The 22,372-nt window shown below is 46.5% G+C and overlaps 1 protein-coding gene across 2 annotated transcripts in view; it reads right to left on the bottom strand.

Moving 5' to 3' along the window:
* LOC119383734 (1-acylglycerol-3-phosphate O-acyltransferase PNPLA3) overlaps nt 1-19,797 on the bottom strand; it is an 83,543-nt gene extending 63,746 nt beyond the window's left edge. Inside the window, exon 1 of one of the 2 annotated variants that reach the window (XM_037652027.2) lies at nt 19,027-19,797. In XM_037652027.2, the coding sequence (XP_037507955.1) occupies nt 19,027-19,186 (160 nt within the window). In that variant the 5' untranslated portion in view covers nt 19,187-19,797. The remainder of the gene's footprint in view (nt 1-19,026) is intronic. The other variant, XM_037652028.2, reaches the window with a different exon arrangement.
* Between the last annotated feature and the right edge of the window lie 2,575 nt (nt 19,798-22,372).

Raw genomic sequence — 22,372 nt, 5'->3', positions numbered from 1 at the left:
AGGCTTTAGGCTAAATAGTTGAAGTTATGCGCCTATATTTATATAGCGTACAATTTTATTAGGTGCACGAGGTAACGTAGCGTAAGACTTTTAATCAAGCACATTAAAAACAATCAATATATTATGTCTATTTTGCGTAATATCGTCTCAACATGGCCTAATGTACAAGACCCAAGAAGGGTACTAAGCTTACTAATATCGCCTCAATGAACTTGAATGGATCCCCGTGCTAGTGAATAGGTTGTAAAAAGCTCGTAATAATAACTTCTAAGATTCGTTTAACAAGTTCGTTTAACAGGTGCATGGCAAAAAGTTAGTAACGGCACGCAAGAGGTAGTAACCGTTGCAACTTTTAGGTGTCTGCTAACGTAGGTAGTAAAAAGGTAGCAAAACGTTAGTAAAGGTCCAAGAAAGCTGGTAACAGCTGCTGTTACTAACTATTTGCTCGTGGTTACAAGCTTTTTCCTAACTTTCTTTTAAGAGTGTAGTCGAGCGCCATAACCATTAGACCACCGTGCCGGGTAACAAACAGTTAAGTAAAGAGCACGCCAACGGCCTGCTCAAGTGAAAGGCAGGGATTCGAGAGAGCCCCAAAAATAGCGTTCGAGAAGCCATGCGCATGCGCACGGCCCACCGATGCACGAGATCTCTTCTATTTTTATTTCTGAACATATATATATATTTTTTTTCGCTTGGGACCTGTATCGCCCTGGGCAAAAACAAAATTCAATGAGTCGGGCGAAAAAGGTGACCACACAACAGTCGATGGGACGAAGCCAGTTCAAAGAACGGATCGCCGGTGGTGTGAGGCCATGACGTCACTATGACGCACGTGTATTTATATCTACTATACACGCTGGCGCGACCACAAATTTTTTTTTTTCTTCAATGAGACTTTCCGGCGTGAGCGGCTGGCTGGACTTCCCCGATCGCGTCGATATTGAAACAAAAATAATGACACGCATTTTTGCTTATACGTTGTCTCATCAGTTCTGTGCAGCAAGGTCAAGGCTGCGCGACCTGAATAGTGACGTTTAGAATTCAGAACCCTGCGAAAACTCCGTCAAGACACCGAAGAGGAGGGCTCCGGGTTAATTCCGACCACACGGGGGTTATTTAGCGTGCGCCCAATACACGGTGCACGCGAGAGTTTTCGCACTCATTCCCCATCTGAACCCAGCCGGAAATCGAACCCGCGACCTCGTGTACCTCGCGGCACAACAAGCCGCTCAGGAGGTGCTCCGAGACATACAAAACCATATATGCTTGCGCGCGCAGCAAATCGCGTGCCGGCAATTAACAGCCCGGACGGCCTCTTGATCAGTTCGAGGCGTAACTTAGAACGTGCGAGTTCGAGCCATTTGGTATACCCCATACGAAGGTACGAAAATTCACGGACAGGCGCTAACTAATACCGCCTGTTAGAGACGGCCGCGCCTTCCACAGTGCTGCACAGAACTGCCAACAGTATGAAGCATCGTCGATGCAATTAACTAGTGCGAGCGGCTGGCACGAGTACAGAAAACGACGTCCGCGGGACAGCAGTCACTAAATTGCGAATGCGAGGCTCTTCAATGCATGACCGTGCCTGCGAGGAACGATCTTGTTTACCGCGAGCCGCCTCTCTTGCAATGTTTTTAGCGAGTATCAGCCCGCGTCACGAAGTCGCCTCCTCCGTTCGCGCAAATAAGATCGCCTCTACGTACTACATACGCAACTGTTTTCCATGCACTCTATTACTTGTTTTTGTTATCTTCACCGTTAGGCAGCCTGTTCGACGTTCCATCGGGTGTTTCCCGAATGCACATGACCCGGCCATGGGAAACCCACCGCGATCGGAAATTTTTTTTCTTGTGTGTGTGTGTGTGTGTGTGTTCCCAGAAGTCTTCCAATATCCAAGGCTTAATCTTTTCAGTACACCCAAGCGCTCAAGGTGAAGGAACAACTAGCCAAGCTGCTCGCCACATCGCGGCTACTCGTCTAAATTCGTGTCCTCCCCTTCTTGACAAAAAGAAATATAATAATAATAAAAGCACCGGGTTCGTGACGATGGCGGCGCGGAGTATCTTGTTAACAACAAAGATCTCGAAAACAGTGTACTCCGTGCCCTGCATGGTGCAGCACGTTCACTACGCCCCGTGGAACTATACACTACCAAGTACCGCATGAAAGTCTGTTACCTACGATGCCGGCTCGGGCAAGCATTTGAAAAAAAAAAAAAAGAAATAAATTCGTCTCTCACTTTATCTGTCCCTATAGTTGGGGCCAAATAATTTCTAGTCCGCACCAATCCCAACTGTAACTAAAGAAACATTTGTGCATTCCGCTATTTCACTTTAAAGCAGATTAAATTCTCCATATTCAAAGTACGATTTTTATTACTCTAACGATAATTTTGCATCCTCCTATTTCACTTCTATTTCCTCGCTCGATTTTTTTTTTTTTTTTCGTGCGGCATCATCTTCCTTAAGTTCTCTCCTCCGTCTGTCAAGTGCGCGCCGTTTTCTGGAATGCCGTCGAAGCGCAGCACGAACCGTTTTGGTGAACCGAAAGTGTTCGATCGCTTTCTACCAAAAGAAAGCGAGCAAAACCCTCAAGAAAGTAATTATTCGTCGCGATCATCCTCACTTCTGTTTATTTTTATTTTTTTGTATTTCGTTTTCTGCATACGAAAGTCGGGATAGCGCCGCGACTCAATTCCCATTATATTGCTTTTGGCACCTCGGCATCAGTGGTACGATGGTTCTCTTAATACATCGGTTACTATACAAGGATGGGCCAATCTTCGAACTTAATTTTGGGACGATGTACTGCTAGGGAATCGAGCGACGGTCTGGGCATCAAAACGAAGCCACGAAGCCCCAGCGACTCATTCGTTGAAGTAATCATCCTAGTCTTTTCGTCATCTTTCTTTCTTGTTTAACATACAAACGCCCGCTCAGCGTTGACATAACCGCCAATCGGCTTTGATTGGCGCGGCCCGCACTGTAATCAGTGCATAATCGTCAGCACTACACCACACAACACAGCATACTTGTAATCCCGCGGCACATTCCTCATTGCATAATCGTGAGCACGACACTGCATACTACTGATAATAGCCGAGCACCTTCCGTGCAGCGAACGCAGCAGCGGGTGACCGCGACGGGCAGAACGTTCCCCCCTATTCCTGGAAAGTTGAAACGAAACCCAGCGAGTCGCCCAACCTAGCGTGCTGGCGGGCGTACACGGAATGGAAAGAACGTTGAACCCCGATCATTGCGTGCCGTTCTCACCATCTCTTCGGTGCATCGCGGGTTCGCATTCGGCGGTACACGCCGCGTTGTCCTCGCATCGCAATTGTTCTTCGTAAAACGAAAAACAAAAAAAGGAAAGACTCGCATCGATGAGGCAGTTCGCGTGTCTATAGCGGAAACGGTTGCTCGCCCGCCGATTCGGCCTCAGTCGATCTCCGCGCTCGCCGCGCCTCCCGCCCGCTCTCCAGTGCTTCTTCTGGCCAGAAATTGACGAATATGCAGCGAGTCGACGGGTGCGAGAAGAGAGGCGGTGCGCTTATCGAAGACGCTGTTCGCACTCCACTCGACGAATCATTCTCCCGACTCTTTCTTTGTCGGCGTCGCTTTCACTTTCGGTCGGCGAGAATGCAGCGACACTGCTTCGCAGATAGCGTGAAGAAGAATGAGAAATAGAAAAAGAAACGACGCGCTTCCCTTCCTCCCTCACAGCTCGCTGCGAAGTGCGTGTACGGAAGCCGCCGCCTTATCACACAGACCGCGAGAAAGAATCAAGCGGGTCACGCAGTTAAGGAAGAAGGGCACGGAGTTGGCGGGAAGTATGAAGTATACGCCACGCTGTTACGTTGAAAAGATGACGTACATAAACTCGAGTGAGTCGTAAGTGTAATACGCGATTGTCCGAAAGGGCCGCTAATTGGGAACAGAGGAAAGACTCGTACACGAGAGTGCGAAACGAGGCGTAAGCATGAAATGCGCATCTGAGGGCTTCGAACTGCTTCGGCGAACGAAATGACAAGGTCCTTGCGGGGAGTCGATCGCATACTTGTACGTAGAATCGCGCGTCAGTTCGTTCGGTGCGCGAATCGTGACCCATGATATGACCTCACTCCATGGAAATTAACACTCGTCGAAGCAGCAACAACCGCATCCTTGGTGCATTTAGAGTGATACTCGTGGTTATTGGGCAGCCACGGTTTGTCCTCCGCTTAATACAAATGATTTTTCACCCGGCACATATCATACGTGAAGGTTGTCCACCGTATGAAAGCTGGCGAATGCCCAAGACTGACGAAAACACAGAGAGAGAGAGAGAGAAAAAAAAAAAAAAAACTAGCCAGTTTTCCGTTTATGCGAACATCGTTATTTACGCGCGATTCGTGCAGTACATTGCATTGTCCTCATCGTCAAGACTCAGTCGAAACTTGACTTATTTATAGCAGGGGGCAATCTGTAAGAGAACGCCAAATAGACTGTCGATTTCTGCGTGCCCCGATTATTGCATCGGCCCCGACAGGCGTTGATGACGATTGGTGCCAGTCTGTCGTACTTTCCAGTTCTAGCCAATCCTGAGCGCGCGCTGAAGCAAATCAGTCGATCTTGTGAAAGTCTTAGAGAGCAATCTTCCTGTTCCCGCCAGCTGCCGTTACTATGGCGAATTATTCAGAACAGTGCTATATACTATGAACGTTGAAGGACACGTACGTGTCAGCGCTTACACATCCCCAACATCACGAATAACAATTACCACAAAACAACTCGCCCACACATTTATCTTCCTCATTCTCATCTCGGGTTTTACGTCCCAAAACCACGATATGATTATGAGGGCCGCCGACGTAGTGGAGGGCTCCGGAAATTTCGACCACATGGGGTTCTTTAACGTGCACCTGAATCTAAGCACACGGGCCTCAAGCATTTTCGTCTCCATCGAAAATGCAGCCGTCGCGGCCGGGATTCCACCACGCGACCTTCGGGCTCGTCAAAGAAAAAGACAGCGTCACGGTTAGCATATATGGAGCAGCCAAAATATATATACAGTAACCAAGAGTCACCTTCAAGAACAGCACTATCGATAGCTAAGTGTTACATAAGCTGCTAAAAAAATCAAGCACTATGTATGTATATGGCTTCGAGTTCGGAACTTTAATAATTCATCAAGTAATTGCCACAACATAGCCAGTATATGACGGGACGCGGCGTGCACGGAATGTGGGCCCGCAAACGAAGCTCTACAGACATATACGAGGTCGTTCTTTTTAAATAATAACACAGTGTATAAACGGCGGGCTCTCAAGTATAGTATATAGTTACACGCCTGCGCATATCTTGTTTCCAAGACTTATGGCCGAAATGCAGCAAACTTAAACCAAGACGTTACCGTGTGGCCTCGACGCCCGCTTAGCCTTTCTTTTTTTTTTTTTTTTTTCTTGCCTTGCATCGCTTTCCGGTATATATGCAGTATCGCACAAATGGCTCCCCAACACGTTGTATAAACGAAAAGCAAAAGTTACGTAATAAGCGAATCGCCAGGCGGTCGATCGGTACGAGCGGTTTTGATGTGAACTCTCGATGTTGCCAGTATATCAGATAAAATGCGCACCCTCATAAGTATAATCGAGCGTTCAAACGAAGAGGGGCAGTTGAGAATGAAAAAAGGAAAAAAAAAGAAGAAAACTTGTAAACAGGCAACACGGTTGGACGGCAGTGCGCTCTCGTTTCTTTTTTGTTTGTTTGTTTGTTTTCCAACACTGGTTTCAAATTGCATGTCCGTATCACGCCACCTCCGCGATACAGAGTCGTGCGAGGACACCCGATTGGACTGGCTCCAGCGCGCACTGAACGGAAGGCAAGGTCAGCCAAGCAGCGCGGATATTGACCTCAATCATATTATATAAATAGCAGTAACGAACTGTGCACAACTCTGTGAGAGCACCAAGAGATGTGTGCCTCGACGTATGTACCGTTAAAGAAGATTACCATAAAAATAAAAATAGCCGCGTTATTTTACCTGCCGTATGTTATATGGTCCTTCGCGAAGTATCGTTAAAGGATTTCTTGAATGTCGCTGGAAAACGCTGAAGAGAAAGGAGTCGAGGCAACTTTTAATAATACTGCACTATAGGCGAGATACATGCACACGCGTACACGCACGCATGGCGCAACTGTGTGTTCTTGCGTCTTCCTCGCAATACCCGCGTTTATATGGGTTACAATATTATTCATAGATGTCATGGCAACAAGCCCCGCACTGCTACACTACACACTCGAACGGAAAAAGAAAAGTGCCTGTTGCTCTGTTTGGTGAGTCCAGATCTTGCCACACACATAACTCTCTTTCAGAGAGTCGCACCATCCACGACTCTCTCTCTCTCTCTCTCTCTCTCTATATATATATATATATATATATATATATATATATATATATATTCGAGACTATAGCTGATGCGAGGTATAAACTGCACTTTCCCTTTGCGTTCGTTTCGCACTTAGCAAACTCGATCCTTGAATGCATTCGATCTCATCGATGGAGTGCGTTCACTCCCTGTTTTGTAACCTTCCACGTCGTGTTCCTTCAATCCACCCTTCAGTCTCCGCCGTCCGTTATCACTATATAAGATCAACAACACGTCGCGGCTGCAGCGATAGCAAGTTGCAAGAACGGGAAAATAGAATCGAACGTTACAAAATGCATTGCGCCCAGTTCACAGTGATCGGTGATCTACAGTGGCAGTACAGATTATAGCAGTGTGGATTTAGTTCTCAATAATTAACTGCTGGGGTTTTAACGTCCCAAAACCACGATATGGTTATGAGGGGCGCTGTATAGGGGAGGGCTCTGGAAATTGCGACAATCTCACGTGTTCTTTAACGTGCATCTTCTACATCTATAGGTACACGGGTCTCTATAGCATTTCGCCGCCATCGAAATGCCGCCGCCGGGGCCAGGATTCGATCCCGCGACCTTCGGGTCAGCAGTCGAGCACCATAAGCACTACACCCCCGTGGCGGGTGTATTCGGGTCTCTATACAAGGCTGGCTAACTGGCCGGATCCGCAAGTTCCACGTAAAGAAAGAAAGGGGAGGTCAACCAGATACGCCGCCATTTTGCTAAACATTTACATAGGGGCAACGCGCTGAATAAGCGACGAGGACAAAAGAGAGGAGTTGGTGTTATCCACGCGGAACACTCTCTTCATGTTCTTCAACATTGTACAATCTGGTGGGAGACTGTTTACTCAAATGCCTGCGCTGTCGATGCGTCGGAGATCGTTTATTTATACTCGCCTCATACACCGACGGCATGTTCAGGACCAGAACGCGGTCCGAGGAAAACTCGCTTCCACCATTAAATTAGCCATTCAACTGACGTCAACGGATTTCGATCGTTCGGTATTTAGTGGTAAGTATATATATATATATATATATATATATATATATATATATATATATATATATATATATATATATATATATATATATATATGTGACGTATGAAGCCATGGTAGGAGAAGCCGAGGATGAAGAAGTGACCACGGGTGAAGCTTGGCGCGCGGAGTTGCGACCGAGCCGTTGGACGGTGTTCGGTGCCTGCTGTCGTGTCCTTGTGCTGGGTTGATTGGCTGAGTACCGGATAGTTTGTATTATTTGACTAATATCGTTAGGTTTTTTCATCTCATGCAGGTTCGATTTATTTGCTTGGTTCTCTCTGCTTGAGATCGCACTGATGGCCAGGAATTCTCCTGGTCAGGATCGTTCCCCGTGGACGGCCTCTTTGCATAACGATGACTTACCTCTGGACCTATTTCTCCGCAGTGGTGTAAGCAGCATTCCCGTCGCTCTGGTACCCTTGGGTGGGCACTTCATTAAGTTGAATAACCCCAAGGCGATTCAGGAACAGCTCCATGCAGTGACTCCAGGCTACCAGAGTATCACCGACGTGCGGCAGTTTGGTCGTGGTGGAATTGTGTGCCGATCGCCAGACCAGGAATGTGTAAAAGACCTTCTAAAATGTTCCTCCTTTGCATCGATCCCGGTGAGTGCGTATATACCACCACATCTGGCCTGTACTAAAGGCATCGTAAGAGGTGTAGACGCACAACTGAGCCCTGCTGAGACACTTGAAAAGCTCTCTGTGGCAGGAGTAGTGGCTGTCTATCGATGCAATCGAGTTGTAGACAACAAGCGAGTCCCCACGGAGTCAGTGATTGCGACTTTTGCTGGTACTTCTTGTCCTTCTGAAATTAAAGCATGGCCCTTAATCTTCAGAGTGGATCAGCTTGCGTCTCGTCCATTACAGTGCAGGAACTGTTGGAGATTTGGGCATAGCGCCGGCGGATGTAAATCAGACGGTCGATGTTGCAGATGTGGCGACGCCCACTCAAATCGAGAATGTACGGCCCAAGAAGACATGTGCTGCTTGTGTGGTGGACAACACGCTGCTGACAATGCAGATTGCCCAATTAGACAGCAAGAAATGCAGGTCCTAGAAATTGTAGACAAACGACGGTGCTCTAGGAGAGAAGCCATTGCTACTGTAAAGGAGAGGTTGCATGGTTATGCTGGCGTTACAGCCCGCCAAATGTACACTGAGACGTCTCTTGCACAGGCGGTTGAGATAGCTGTAGAAAAAGCTATGGCTAAGGTAATGGATCAAATAGCAATTAGTATTACCGAGTGCATTGCTCAAGCTGTCAGTAATCAAATTGCTAAGCTTCTAACGCCAGCACCAACAGGCACTCCGGAGTCCCCTCAATTGCTAAATGCAAGTGAAGCTAATACACTGTGTAACGATAAGGAGAATGCTGCCGATACCATCTGTGGCTCCCCAGCGTGTCATTCGGATGTTAGTCAGGAACATTTGCTTGACCTGCATGTGGTCACAGATGTCGATCTTGAGGCCCGGGCTCAAAAACGCAGCCGGTCCCCGTTGAACAGTGCTGCTCCCCCTTCTCCTCAGACTAAATCAAAAAAGCTTCCGCCCAGTAAAGTTCTGAAGGAGAGTATTTTGGAGAAAGTTATCTCCACAACAATTCTTCAGCCAAAATAGGATCCCTGAAAGTTTTACAGTGGAATTGTCGCTCGATATTTGCTGCTATTACTGATTTGCATTGTCTTAGTTCTCAGTTAAATCCTCACTTAATTCTAATACAAGAATCTTGGCTTTCTCCAGAGAACAATTTTTATTTTAAGAATTATCGTTCGTTTAGATTAGACCGCCCTTCTCGAGGTGGTGGCATAATTACACTGATATCAAACAGGATTTGTCACAAAGCAAAGTTGACATTAAAACTGCTCGATCCAGAATATGAAATATTAGTTATAAGCATAAAATTTCCGTCTGGTCAGAATTTTTCAATAGCCAATGCTTACTTCCCTTCAGGCGTGCACGACACCCGGCCATTGGACACGATAATTGGCATGTGTGGAAGAAATTTTTTATTAGCAGGAGACTTCAACTCCCATCATGTTACGTGGGGGTTAAAAACTGATGCGTGCGGCAGCCGCTTGTGGGATTGGTCACAGGATAATCACTTAACATGCTTAAATTCAGGAAGCCCTACGTACGTGAAAGGTCGCATCGCGTCAGCCTTGGATTTGACTTTCGCTAGCTCCAGCCTGAATATTTCGACTTGGTCAGTGGTTGACTGCGCTACAAATAGCGACCACCTGCCGATAACATTTGAAGTAATAAGTCCGGTTGTCCCATCAGTTTCGAACGCGCATAAGTTCATTAATTACAAAAAATTTAAACAATCACTGCTTTCTTCACTCGCTTCAATATCCCATATGAGCACGAAGTCGAAAGCGTTGAGCATCTGCTCGGTCTTACAGAATTCTCGCGAGAAAGCTGAATTCGTGGTCTCGTCAGTTGCGCACAATCCTAACTCTCCTTGGTGGACTGACGATTGTTCTAGGGACTACAGACGTAGAAAAGCATCCTGGAAAAAGTTGCTGTGCAATCAATGTCCTCAAAATTGGAAGGACTACCAGTTCTACGCTGGTGTTTTTAAAAGAACTGTTTTGAACGCAAAAGAAAATTACGATATTCGGACTTTCGATTACCTTTCTAAATCTAACAATAAAGGCGCATTATATAGATTTCTGCGTAAAAAGAAAATGATTCCGCGGCCTATCAATGCAGATTCTATCAGTTTGTCTCCGCAAGAAATAAAAGAATCGTTGGAAACAATTGGTAGAGGGCTAGAACATCGTTTTTCCTCTCAACTATCACTACCTCCTTTGCAAGCATTATTTGATGAAGATTTCTCAGAAATTTCCGGTTCGGAATTATCACAGATGTTAGGTAACTTACCATCAGCTGCTCCTGGCCCGGATGGAGTCACGTCTTCAATGCTGAAAATGCTAAATAAGGAATCCCAAGTGTTTTTATTGGATGTAATCAATCACTCACTAAGAATGGCATGGCTACCATCAGATTGGAAATTAGCTAAGGTAATACCATTACTTAAGATTCCGGGTAAGGGGTATGTATTGGACAACATTCGGCCCATTGCGCTTACTTCAAATTTTGTAAAATTAATCGAGAGGCTGTTAAACACCCGCATAATAAATTTCATTAATGAGAGACAAATATTAAATCCAGCACAAATTGGGTTCAGATCAGGATGCTCTATATGGCAGGCCCATATAGATCTCGAAAGTCGTATACTATTAGCTAGGCGTGAAAGAAAATATGCAGCGTTAGTCACTCTTGACATCTCAAAAGCATACGACAGCGTTGAACACATCGTTTTAATCAATCGGCTTCACAACCTTAACTTTCCAAAATATATTCAGGCGTGGATTGCGGAATTCTTAAGAAATAGAACATTCTATTGCTTCCAAAACGGCATCTCGTCTTCTATTTACGCTCAAACTAGAGGTGTCCCGCAAGGCGCAGTCCTTTCCCCAGTATTATTTAATATCCTAATGAGTTCTATCCCTCTACATGACGATGTCCACACTTATGTATATGCTGATGACATCGCATTTTTTTCATCAGCAGGTGATATTCACGAACTGTTCCAAATATTACAGTCATACTTGTCAGCACTAGAAAGCTGGCTTGATAGTATACATCTACATTTGAATGTCAGTAAATGCGCCGTGCTAACATTTCCATTAAAAGACCCTATCCACATGTCACTTTCCTATCATCTCGAGCCTATTCCACAAGTAGAGAAAGTAAAATATCTCGGTGTCATATATGACCGATCTATGACGTGGAAGGCGCATATTGAAAACATCGCAACAAAGGGTGTTCGAGCAGTCGGACTATTAAGGAAGATCAGTCATTGCCGATTAGGTATGAGGAGACATACACTTATATCAATATACTGCATGTATGTTCGTCCAGTGCTTGAATTCGGGTGCATATTATACGCTGGGGCTGCTGCTTACAAGCTTCATCCTCTTGTAGTTCTCGAGAGACAAGCTTTGAGATTATGCCTAGGTCTTCCTAAATTTGTTGCAATAAAGGTCCTGTATATGGAAGCTAGACTCCCCTCACTTGCTACCCGGTTTAAATTGTTAGCAGTACAGGCATTTCTAAGGCTGTATGAATCCTCCGTTAGACGTTCCGAAACAGTTTTTATTGCACGTCCTGACTTGTATTTTGGATTATATTGGCCGCGATTTCATAAGCCCCAAATTTTAGTTATAGAAAGCCTTCTTGACAAAATAAACGTTCAAATTAATGATCTGTGTATAATCAGTAATAGTAACAACTCTATTAAAATACAGTTTGATGACATTTTTCCAAAAAATGCAAAACTAATGTCATACCGATTATTAACGATATATTAAGTGATTACCTGGAGCATATGCCAATTAAGACAGTGATAGCGACGGATGCCTCCAAAATGAAGAAAAATGTGGAATTGGAATTTGCTCTCCTACTCTAGACTGGTCGTTTTCACTTCGCCTTCCAGATTTTGTGCCCATCTTTGTAGCAGAATTTTTAGCCATCAGTCTAGCCTTACGTAAATTAGAAGCATCAATAAGCTCCGCAATAATTTTGACGGACTCACTATCAGTATGTTCCTCCCTCACTGCAAACGAGGACTCGTATGTTTTGGATGCGTTCAAATCATTAGTTCCACTGCACATAAAGTTCATCAAATTAGTGTGGGTTCCTGGGCATAAGGGCATATTTATGAATGAAATGGCAGACGCGCTAGCCAGGTCATCATTGAATGGCCCGGTAATTCAGGTATTGCCCGCATCCAAATTCATTACAGGTGCTAGATTTAGGAGGAAAATGATGTTAGAAGAATTTTCCGCACCGTCATTAACGACCATATTAGAATTCCAGCATTTAAATCATCAGTGGAATAGTAAAGTATGTCAATCACGAGCAATAGAAGTCGCAATCACAAGACTACGTTGTCAAACTCCCTATCTAAATTTTTATCTACACAGAGCTGGTCTGGCAGCATCGCCTAATTGTCCTTTTTGCGGAATACATGAGACAACGAAGCACTTTCTCATTTCCTGCAAGAGGTACTCTACCTTGCGCAAAAATACCTTAGGTGTTGTTTTCCGTCTGCTTAGATTAGAATTAAATGAACAAAATGTACTGTCTTTCGGGGCTTTTTCTCTGGGCCACAGTGACGGGAAGATTGCTGATGCATTGCAGGAGTTTCTTAAAGGTTCAAAAAGATTTAGATTGTAAAATTTACCTTTCCAAAATATTATTTCTATTTTTCCCCAAAATTATCGGTTTTATTGATTCAATTCTATTCTATATTATTATTAGTAGTATAATTTTAACTCTAATTCATTTATACTTCTTTCGTATTAATTAAACAAAGTTTGAACTTCAATTTCAATTTTTCCTTTAAAAACTAACCGGTTCTTGGCCAATCCCCCAGTGTGGGTATGAGCCACAGCTTCCAGGCTCTACTCTACTCTACTCTACTAAAAGTATGGCGTCTGAGCCACAACACGTCTACCACATATAGCGTCACCACAAGCGCAGGATGGAGACCTGGCGCCGACTCAACAGCCGCACATCACCAGCAAGCCAATCAGCAAGACGCGTTGACCGCATGCAGACCACCGAAGCAGATCCTGCTGCACACAGCGACAGCTCATGACAGAACCATCGGCTGACCTTGACATCCCCAAGTACACCGGATACAGCGGACGATGGACCCGTGCAGGAGTGGTTCGACCTATTCGAGCTCCACGCTACCGCTGCATCAGGGTCGGAAGGAGATGGTCACCAACTTCAATGACTACGTCACCGGTGAGGCATTCCGATTTTACCTCACACAATATTTCAAAACACCGAGTCATGGAAAAAGATCAAGAAGAGATGATTACCCGTTTTAAACGACTACGACAAAGACTGCTTATAAACAACCATGTGGAGACAATCGCACTCAGTCGTCACAGTCAAAAGCAGTCTTCACGCATCCGAACACCAAGCATGAATTCGCGATTCCCCACAGACAGATTAAAGCATCCGCTCACTGAAAGGCATGGAGATCTTCCACGGAGACTCAATCTTCCACCGGGCTTTGCTACTGCACGAAAATCAGCCTTTTATACGTCATCATTGAACCATAGGACTCATGTAACTGAACCACCTTATGCACTCTGCTCCCCGTATCGCACACTTCACCCACCACCTGGTTTTGCATCATGTGGATCTCCAGTTGCTCCCAACGTTCACCTCACACCTCACAAGCTCGCTACGGTCGGGTTATGCAAGGCATGCTTTTGTCCTCCAGAACGCAACAGCCAGCCTCGACCACCAGAGCTCTTCTCAACATCATCGGACTGCTGCACTCTGCCTTGAAGTTTTCTGCAAGTTTACGGAACTACATTGGGGCACGGAACGATTTGTGCATTTTGAGATTTGTCACTTCTAAGCCTCTCCTTGTTTCCTTTTCGTTCTTTGTAACTCACGCCTTCTTTCGGGGGGAGGGGGAATCATGTGACGTATGAAGCCATGGTAGGAGAAGCCGAGGATGAAGAAGTGCGCGTGAATAGAATAAAAGTATGGCGTCTGAGCCACAACACGTCTACCACATATAGCGTCACACATATATATATATATATATATAAGTATGATATATATTATATATATATATATATATATATATATTATATAGATATATATATATATTATATATATATATATAATACACGCACCACCTGGCGACGACGGATGTACGCACATCCCTGATGGCTGCGCCCACAAAGTGATTTTCTGATGATTTAGGTCAGGCCTCGGGAAGGAAGTCCGCACACGCCTCGAAGAGGGGATGGAAGTATCCTGAAAGGAAGCCGCGATGCTCCGTTCGTGAGCTGAATGACTACGAATTCTCGGGAATAAAATATGAGAGCGCATTTCAATGTCCTCCACTTATTCAGTTGAGTGACTGACGACGAAGAGAGTGATAAATATTTATTATTGCTCGTCGGGTCCGGTCTTCGATAATGAAGTCGAGAGGCGGCCTTTCTTTCTTTCTTTTTTTTTTTTGACTCAGGCGCAGAACACATGCAGTCTGCAGTGAGGACTTGAACATTATGAATTGTAGAAGAATCGATCTCTCTAATAATTATGCTGTCCTGCAGGATATCTCACACGCAGGACTGCTCTCACGTAATGAAATGTGGTTAACATGTAACCTCTGAAGCAAGTCAACATTCATCTGCAATATGCGGCTGCTCCGAAAGACAATCGTGGCATGAATTCTGGAAGAATACAGCTTCACTAGCTCCATAATCGCAGTACAACAAACGCACTGAAGTGTTGTAACTTCGTACAGTACGTCAGATATTCGTAGTACACATGTGCGTTTCATAGCGTATAGTACAAAATATCGAGAGCATGCCCAACTGCTATAATACCGGTGCTAGACGGTGCACTGCTGACCACGACTAAGCCCGATCGGGATCGAATTTCTCAACAGTGACTGGCTCCTTTCTGCGATCGCCTCAAAGGGCCTACTGCTATCAAGAAATTCGATGCGGATCGGGCACTATCGTGATCAGAAGTGACCGTGTGACACCGGTACAACACTTTGATCCAAACAACAACGGGTCTAAAATGTCCGAAGGTGACGTTATGCCAATAAGAAAAATTGAATTCCTCGAGATAGTCTTCGTCTCTCCAGAATGGCTTTTCCTTCCAACGGTTGCTGTCGATACCCGCAGGACAACGTATACGTCCGACAGCAAATTTCCCGCGTGTTCGACGGCGGCCGAACAGAATCGTCTTTTTGCTTCTGAATCGCCGCAGCGGCGGAAGTGTGCGCGGGCGCATACGTCCGTGGCCGATACGGCCGCAGCACGCGCCGGCCTTGGGCAATTGCTCGCTCGCGTTTCCCGCACCATATTACAATGGCGCGAGCCACGCCCCGCTGTCCTCCGAGGCATGTATATGCGGCCGATCTTCCGGTGGCCTACTTTTGTCTCGGCGGTGATGATGTGTACTGCTTCGCCGAGCGCGACAAGGAGAACCCCGCAGCTGCGCGAGACGGCGCGCGATGCTGTGTGTGCAACAACAGTCCTGAGGCGCTCTCGTACAATGCATAAACTGTTGTGAAGTGTTGTCAGTGTAGAGCGCTGCATGCGTCGGCAAGCTTCGCGAACACTGGCTCTCGAAGACTGAGGGGGTAGGAGGGGGATAATCTGTCTTTATCGCGCTACATTGACCCTGTCCTATACACTCTTAATTAGGAAAGAAAGAAAAACAATGAGTCTTTTGATTCCTTTTTTGTCAGTCCTCACCGCGGCCACGTCATATGACTCTCTTTAAAGAGGTACGTGAACTCTTTGCAGCTCATCAAGCTCTCATCGGAGAGTCAAAGAGTTACACATACTCTCCCCCCCTCCCTTTTTTTTGCTTACCCAATGAATGTCCTCATCGCGATGAGTACGCACATCCCGTGCCGCTTCACAGTGGGACACCTGCCACAACGTCCACCCAACCACAAGAAGGCCATCCCTGAGCAGTGCATGCATGGGCGGCCGTGATACCCAGCTCGGACCAGCGTGACCAGCAAACAGCAGGTGTGTGGCGGTCCCGACAGGCACGCAATTCCGTAAAAATTCTGGACCAAGGACCCATCCAGCTGGCGCAAGCCGCAAGAGAGCAAGATTGTGGCTGGCGTTCTTTTCTTTTTGTTGAACTTGATTCCTCCACCACCACCACCACCACCATAAAACGCTCTGCGAGAACGCGCAATCAAGCGACAACCACTACAGCGCGGCTGCCATGGACAAGTATGATACTTGAGGAATGTGATCAGTGTTCCGATCGGGCGTACGTCTTCAATGCCTGTGAGCTCCCGGTTACCATGACGGGCTGTCTCGGCATCAGCACGTACATTAAACACACACACAAAGGCAGGTAACAAGTTGAAACGTAAACACCGCAGTTCCGTGTGTATATGAAAGCCATCCAACTTTTCAAATACGTGCCGGTCGCTTTCCTTTCGTTCCGCAGCTGCGTGGCCATCTGTAAAAGGTGAGCGCGCCGTGATTTACAGGCGACGGACGTAGTGCTGCAAAAAACGGTTCGCTCTTGGCCTAGAAGACCTCAGCCAGCGGCGGCAGGCCTTGAGCCAGTGAGGGGGGGGGGGGGGGGGGGGGGGGTTTTCGTTCGGCGCGCGCCATCGCAGGTTCGTTCGCCCCCAGCAAGGACGGCTGCAGTGGCGCGATCAACGCTCCCTCGCCCGGCCGCGCCACCGAAGGTGCAAAACTCGCATCTTCCTCCTCTCTCTCTTTATCTGCTACATTCTGCAACCGCGCGTTTCCCACGCACATTCAAAAACCCGGGCTTCGAGACGAGACTGAGAGAGCGATAGACCAAATCAAGTGTTTATCTTCTGCGCTGTCTACGCAAAATACTCACGGAGGGCCGTGTGAGAACAAAAGGAACTGCTTAGAAAGTTTGACGGTTTGGTTCGACCCATTAAGCATTGCGGAATGGTCAGTACCCCCATAATAATAATAATAATAATAATTAGTAAGATTGTCATCACTACATAACATTTCACAAGGCTATCTTGAGACCGATGAGAACACGTAGTCACGGCGAACAGGCATAAGAACACGAATAACTAGAAGACCCTGTATAAAAACTAGCGTAATAACACGAAGAAATAAATGCGTCAATAGAGAAGTTCCACTGACTACACATATGCATGTGAAGAGATTCGGAAAAAAACAAAAAAAAGAAAAGGAAAGGAAGGATATGGTAGTTTACCAGCAGTGGGCCCGTAGTAAATATTCGAAAAAGTGGACGAAAGAAAAACGAATTGGGAGAGAACGAAGGGGGAGAGGGAAAAGAAGTCGTGATTATATGATGTAGTTTTGGTATAACCGCACTGTTACATATGTATTTAGTTAACGAACAACACAGTAATTAGGTTCGGGCGCACGTTAACAAGCAACACCAGCTTTAAAGGCGGTACAATTAATCCCGAGTCATCCACTGTGGCGTCGCTCATAACCATTGCATTGTTTGCAATATCATGGACAGGTGTGAAGTCGGTATTGCATTTTTGGTATGTTACCTAAAGCACTGGAAAGGGACGAATAAGGTATCACGAAAGTCGTAGCTAAATCATAAAGAAAGAAAGAAAGAAAGAAAGAAAGAAAGAAAGAAAGAAAGAAAAGAAAGAAAGAAAGAAAGAAAGAAAGAAAGAAAGAAAGAAAGATGGACACTGGCTCACAATGCTTCGCAAGATGATTTCACGGGTGTTGTGAAAAGCCGGTAACTGTACGCACATAAATTATTTCTTTTCGATTTTGTTTTCCTCGTCAGTAAGAGAGTCCTCTACCTGCACGTGACACCACAGGGCGCAAACCATTCCAAGTACAAGACGAAAAGAACGAAACTGTAGGGCAGCCCTAATAAACAGCAACACCTTCCTCCCTAATCAGAGTTCTCGAACAATCGATATCCTTTTCCTTGTTCGTTCACTTTCGGGCGCAACTGTAAAGACGCCGTGGTTTAAACCACCACACACCGTCGCGCACACCAACTCGTGCGAAGTGTGGAGCATTGACACCACGCTGCACACAGTTGCGAACGCGAGCATGTTTCGGTTCTGTGACGTCCTGTGACGCGATCGCACCAACGTGCCGATCTAAGCGATTCTGCGGCGCTCCAGATGTCACGAGTTTGAACGGGCATCGTTGGTACGCAAAATGCGCCCTGAAGTTTTGCCCCGATTAAAGCTAACGGCGCTGTGTTCAGCGAAGCCGAACTGCACGCTTTTCGCGGCGACTGAGAAATAATTAACGCAAGACTACGGAGCGGTAAAAACAAATAAATAAATGCTCACGGAAGTGCTTTCAACACCAATCATGATAGCCTTGCTCCGCCTCTGTCAATGCAATGCCTCCTTGACTGTCAATGCCGCGACAGCCGAGCTCCAGAAAGGTCGAGAACGCCGATCAGGGTCAAGCCACGAGCTTTTCCCTACTGTACAAGGCCTTCGTTTTGTTTTCTAATCGCGAAAGCAAATTATGTGAGGTGATCCGTGAATATTTTATTTTAAGACACCAGTTCATGGAGAGCGATTGTATATAATGAGCAACCAAAATGTGATCACACGCACCGAAAACTCACCGGAATGAAATTAAGATTCACGGTTTCTCAGTATTTACGATGCACCTAATTACGTGACAAACGGTTGCCATTTATTCGCGTTTATTTCATAAATAAATCTAACGATTCGGACAGTAATATTGATTTTGCATTCGAGTACGACCACTTATTCATCTTTCCTTCCCATGCCAATAATAAAATGCAGCTAAAAATACAAGAGGATTGTATAAACGCACGCGTTTTTATTGACGGCTCCGCGGTGTCTACAAACAAGGTACGCTCGCGAACCAAGCGATGATGCAGGCACGCGCATGTTGGTCAAGGTCGGCTCTAAGGCGGTGCGCAAAAATGGACTGCGATGCCCCCTTTGCGCGCACTATACGACACATGCTGAGCAAATAAAACGAAGAAGAAAAAGAGATTAAGTGCACTTACCCAAGGGAACTTCGCAGGCGAGGGCTGCAGCGGCCAGCGATCCAGCCGACGCTCCGGCGATCTTGTTGAGGCATATCTGCGGCGCATACTCCCGAAACGCACTGGCCACTCCGATGTGGTAGATTCCCAGAAAGCCGCAACCCGCGAATGACAGATTCATGGCGCTCGATACCGAGTGCAGGCTTCCCTGCAATGCCGACGACCGCGCGAAAGACGCAGGGAACAATCAAAATCCGCACCTCTCTACCGTCTTCGTCCGCTTCGCGCACCACACAGTTTACACGAAGGTATGCACTTTAGTGTTTCTCGAGAAAAGAAGTCTAGTTTCGCTTTACACCACGCTCGCTTTCTTCCGAAAGTGCCTGCGAGGTCGTTGTGGTGGAACGCCTTTGCCGAGTCGATTTGATGCGCAGGAGGAAGCAACGTAGTTACGCATCCAGCCGGCAGCGTTTGTTCGACAGCTCTGCCATCGGCCAAGTCACGAGAGCTCGCCGCAGATGCGCCCCTCCTCCTCATCGGGAGAGGCGTCACATTTGTTTGGGTGTTTCCCACAGACGTAATCCGCGCGCGCGCGCGTGAGGGGCACCTTCTCGCACAATACGGTACGATGTCGCGCTCTCCGTGCTGCCCACTGTGCATTTAACAATGCCTTAATGTCTTCGTTATCCACCTAACCACACGTAGCAAGTGGTTAGGCCAGCTGGTTTCCCTCCCAAAGCCGCACCATCTGCGGCAGGGGTTTGGCGGTCGCGTAACGCCGCAGGGTCAGCGAAACCATCAACAAAGCAAAAGAAACCTCCCGTTCTTCCGGCGCGCGGAGGTGTGCCTCGCATCCTGAGCTGTCCCGATTGGTCGAGAGAACGTGGCGTGGTTGTGACGTTGCATGCGTCATTGCCATGGCAACTAGCTGACCCGCTGCCCGCGCGCGATGCCGCCTCCGCTCTACGCCGGAAAGATGGCACTGATCGCTCTTTGATTCTATTTTAATCGTTTGTCGGGTAATGATGCCCAGGTCTGAGTTATTAGGTATAGTGCTTGTAGCTTGACGTTGGTTCATTTTCCCCTTCACGCAAAAACCCGCTCTCCGATGCTCGTGTTTGGTTCGATTCCTCCCCGTCGGCTGACCTTGTTGTCTTGAGGGGTTTTCCTCACAAAAGTTTGGCGAATCGTTATCTTGCATCTTTGTTGAGTAGGCAGTGATTTGGCAACCATTGACGAACACATTTTCCGTTGTTTTTACCTGTTTTCCTTCGCACCACTGTAGATAACGGACAATTACATATATGTGTTCAGCTGCAAGAGCGGAAAAATTATATCGAGTTTATAAGTTTTCACCGTATTTGTGCACTTATTTCGGGCTTCGTGATGGTAGAACTTTCGATTATTTAAGCCATTTACATTTCGGACGCTGTATATTCACTCGAAGAACGCGATCAAGCTTTTTTGTCTACTCTATATATGTGTTTCAGGGGCGTAGCGAAGGGGTGGGGGTGGGGAGTTCAACCCCCCCCCCCCCCCGAAATTTTTCAATTTTGCTTGCGTATATATGCACGCAACATACAAACGCACGCGCGAACATACATAAAGTATGGTTGAACCACCCCCCCCCCCCCTCCCGAAAAAAAATTTTTGGCTACATATGCCTCTGATGTGCTTCTTTACCCGTGTTCTTTACTCAGCGTGAACACACAAAGAAAAAGAAGACTGCCTCGAGTTACACAAATCGAGCAGCATGCCGTCTACGTCAACGGTACTGTGGCAAGAATGATTTAAATTTTCTATTACACATTCGCTAACTCTCAACACGGCCAACCTGGGCCAACCAAGGTGGCATGGTCCCACCTACAGTGTTCTAGAGTCCCACCAGTTGCCAGTGCTCGCTAGCGTCAAGCGGGTCCAACGTTATCGACATCACCATGCATCGCCTTCGTGATGGATGCTACTTGCTCGGTCGCCAAATCTCTCCCGAATGCGGAAGTAAACTCGCTCATGAATTGTGATGTCTCCTTCCCCGTGATTTATCATTCTGCGCGCAAGCAAATCATGCGCAGGGATGTAGGTGTTGACACGGATAACTGGTGATGTGCTCTTGTGTCCAAAAACCACTTCCCATCATCGGCGCTACGAATGTTTGGCAGCGACTGCCCTCGGAAACAGCAGCCCTCATTTCCGTCGATTGTTTCCGCCTTTTTGGAGTCGCTCGTGTGCTTTCCTTGTGCGACGAGTCCGCTCTTCACGAAGTGTTTGTCCAGCGAGAACTGCCAGCAGCCAGATGGGCTTTGGTTGCAAACGAATCGCGACCGAGTGACGGGGAAGTAGTGATGAGTGTGAACGCCTACACTTCCTCCTTGTCGTGTTTGCTGTCACCGGTGCTGTGCTCTTTGCTGTCGACCTTGTGTAAAGTTTTATGCTAGTTGTGAGTCACTTTTGCGTATGTACATACTCGAGCTATCCTCGAGTACAGCGCAGCGTAAGCATGTGTCGCTGTTTCATTTTTCGTACGCGACCTCGTTACACTCGGTGCCGTGTCGTAACTGTGCCAGTAACCGTGTGCGATCACTGTTGCTGACGCCGCGTTATCATGTTTGTTCAACTGTTCATCGCGACCCTTTCACCTATGTTGCTTCGCGTTACAACGTTTTTCCAAAGCGCTTATGTCACTCTTTATCTCGCAATTTGCATACGGCCCAAGGCCAACTGGTTTCTCTTGGCTCGGACAGGTGGGCAAGGATGCAGAACAATGCCGCATGGTTGACGCATTTACGCGTGATATGATGTGATGAGATGTGAGCTGCCATTGGTACATTCGTGGCTGCTTAAAGTAAACAGCCCTTGCAGCACATGACTAGAAAGCCTTTGATGGCATAAGCGCTGACAAGGTTTTATTTAGGCACGCTGAGTGAACTTGGCGGGTTTGCATGCAACTTGATTAGTTAACGAAAGACGGGTTATTTTTTAGAGGGTCTCGTTTTCTTCATTAGACACAACCGAATGAATTCGACAGAAAATTAAGCCAAGAAAAGCAGAGGACACCGTTGTTTTTAACTGTACTGTCATAATTATGACGACAATCAGTTAAAGTGAATTTAAGTGGCCGAAGAAATGCCTTTGCTGTCAGTGGGCTCTGAACCCATAACCTTCAAATTACACGTCCGATGCTCTGCCAATTGAGCTAAGATGGCGGGAACACAGGAACCACAGTGTTGTTAAAGCGTGGGTGAGCATGAAAAAAAGAAAGCTACAAAGAGCTGGTTTTTTGTTGCCAGCCTTATTGTGTCATAAGTGTAGCTGTATCCCACCAAATCTTTACAATTCAAGCGCATTTCTTTTCGTAAATAATGCGAGA

Source organism: Rhipicephalus sanguineus, chromosome 2 (genome assembly GCF_013339695.2).
Source record: "Rhipicephalus sanguineus isolate Rsan-2018 chromosome 2, BIME_Rsan_1.4, whole genome shotgun sequence".
NCBI classification, from domain to species: domain Eukaryota; kingdom Metazoa; phylum Arthropoda; class Arachnida; order Ixodida; family Ixodidae; genus Rhipicephalus; species Rhipicephalus sanguineus.
This window is presented reverse-complemented; position numbering and strand designations above follow the sequence as displayed.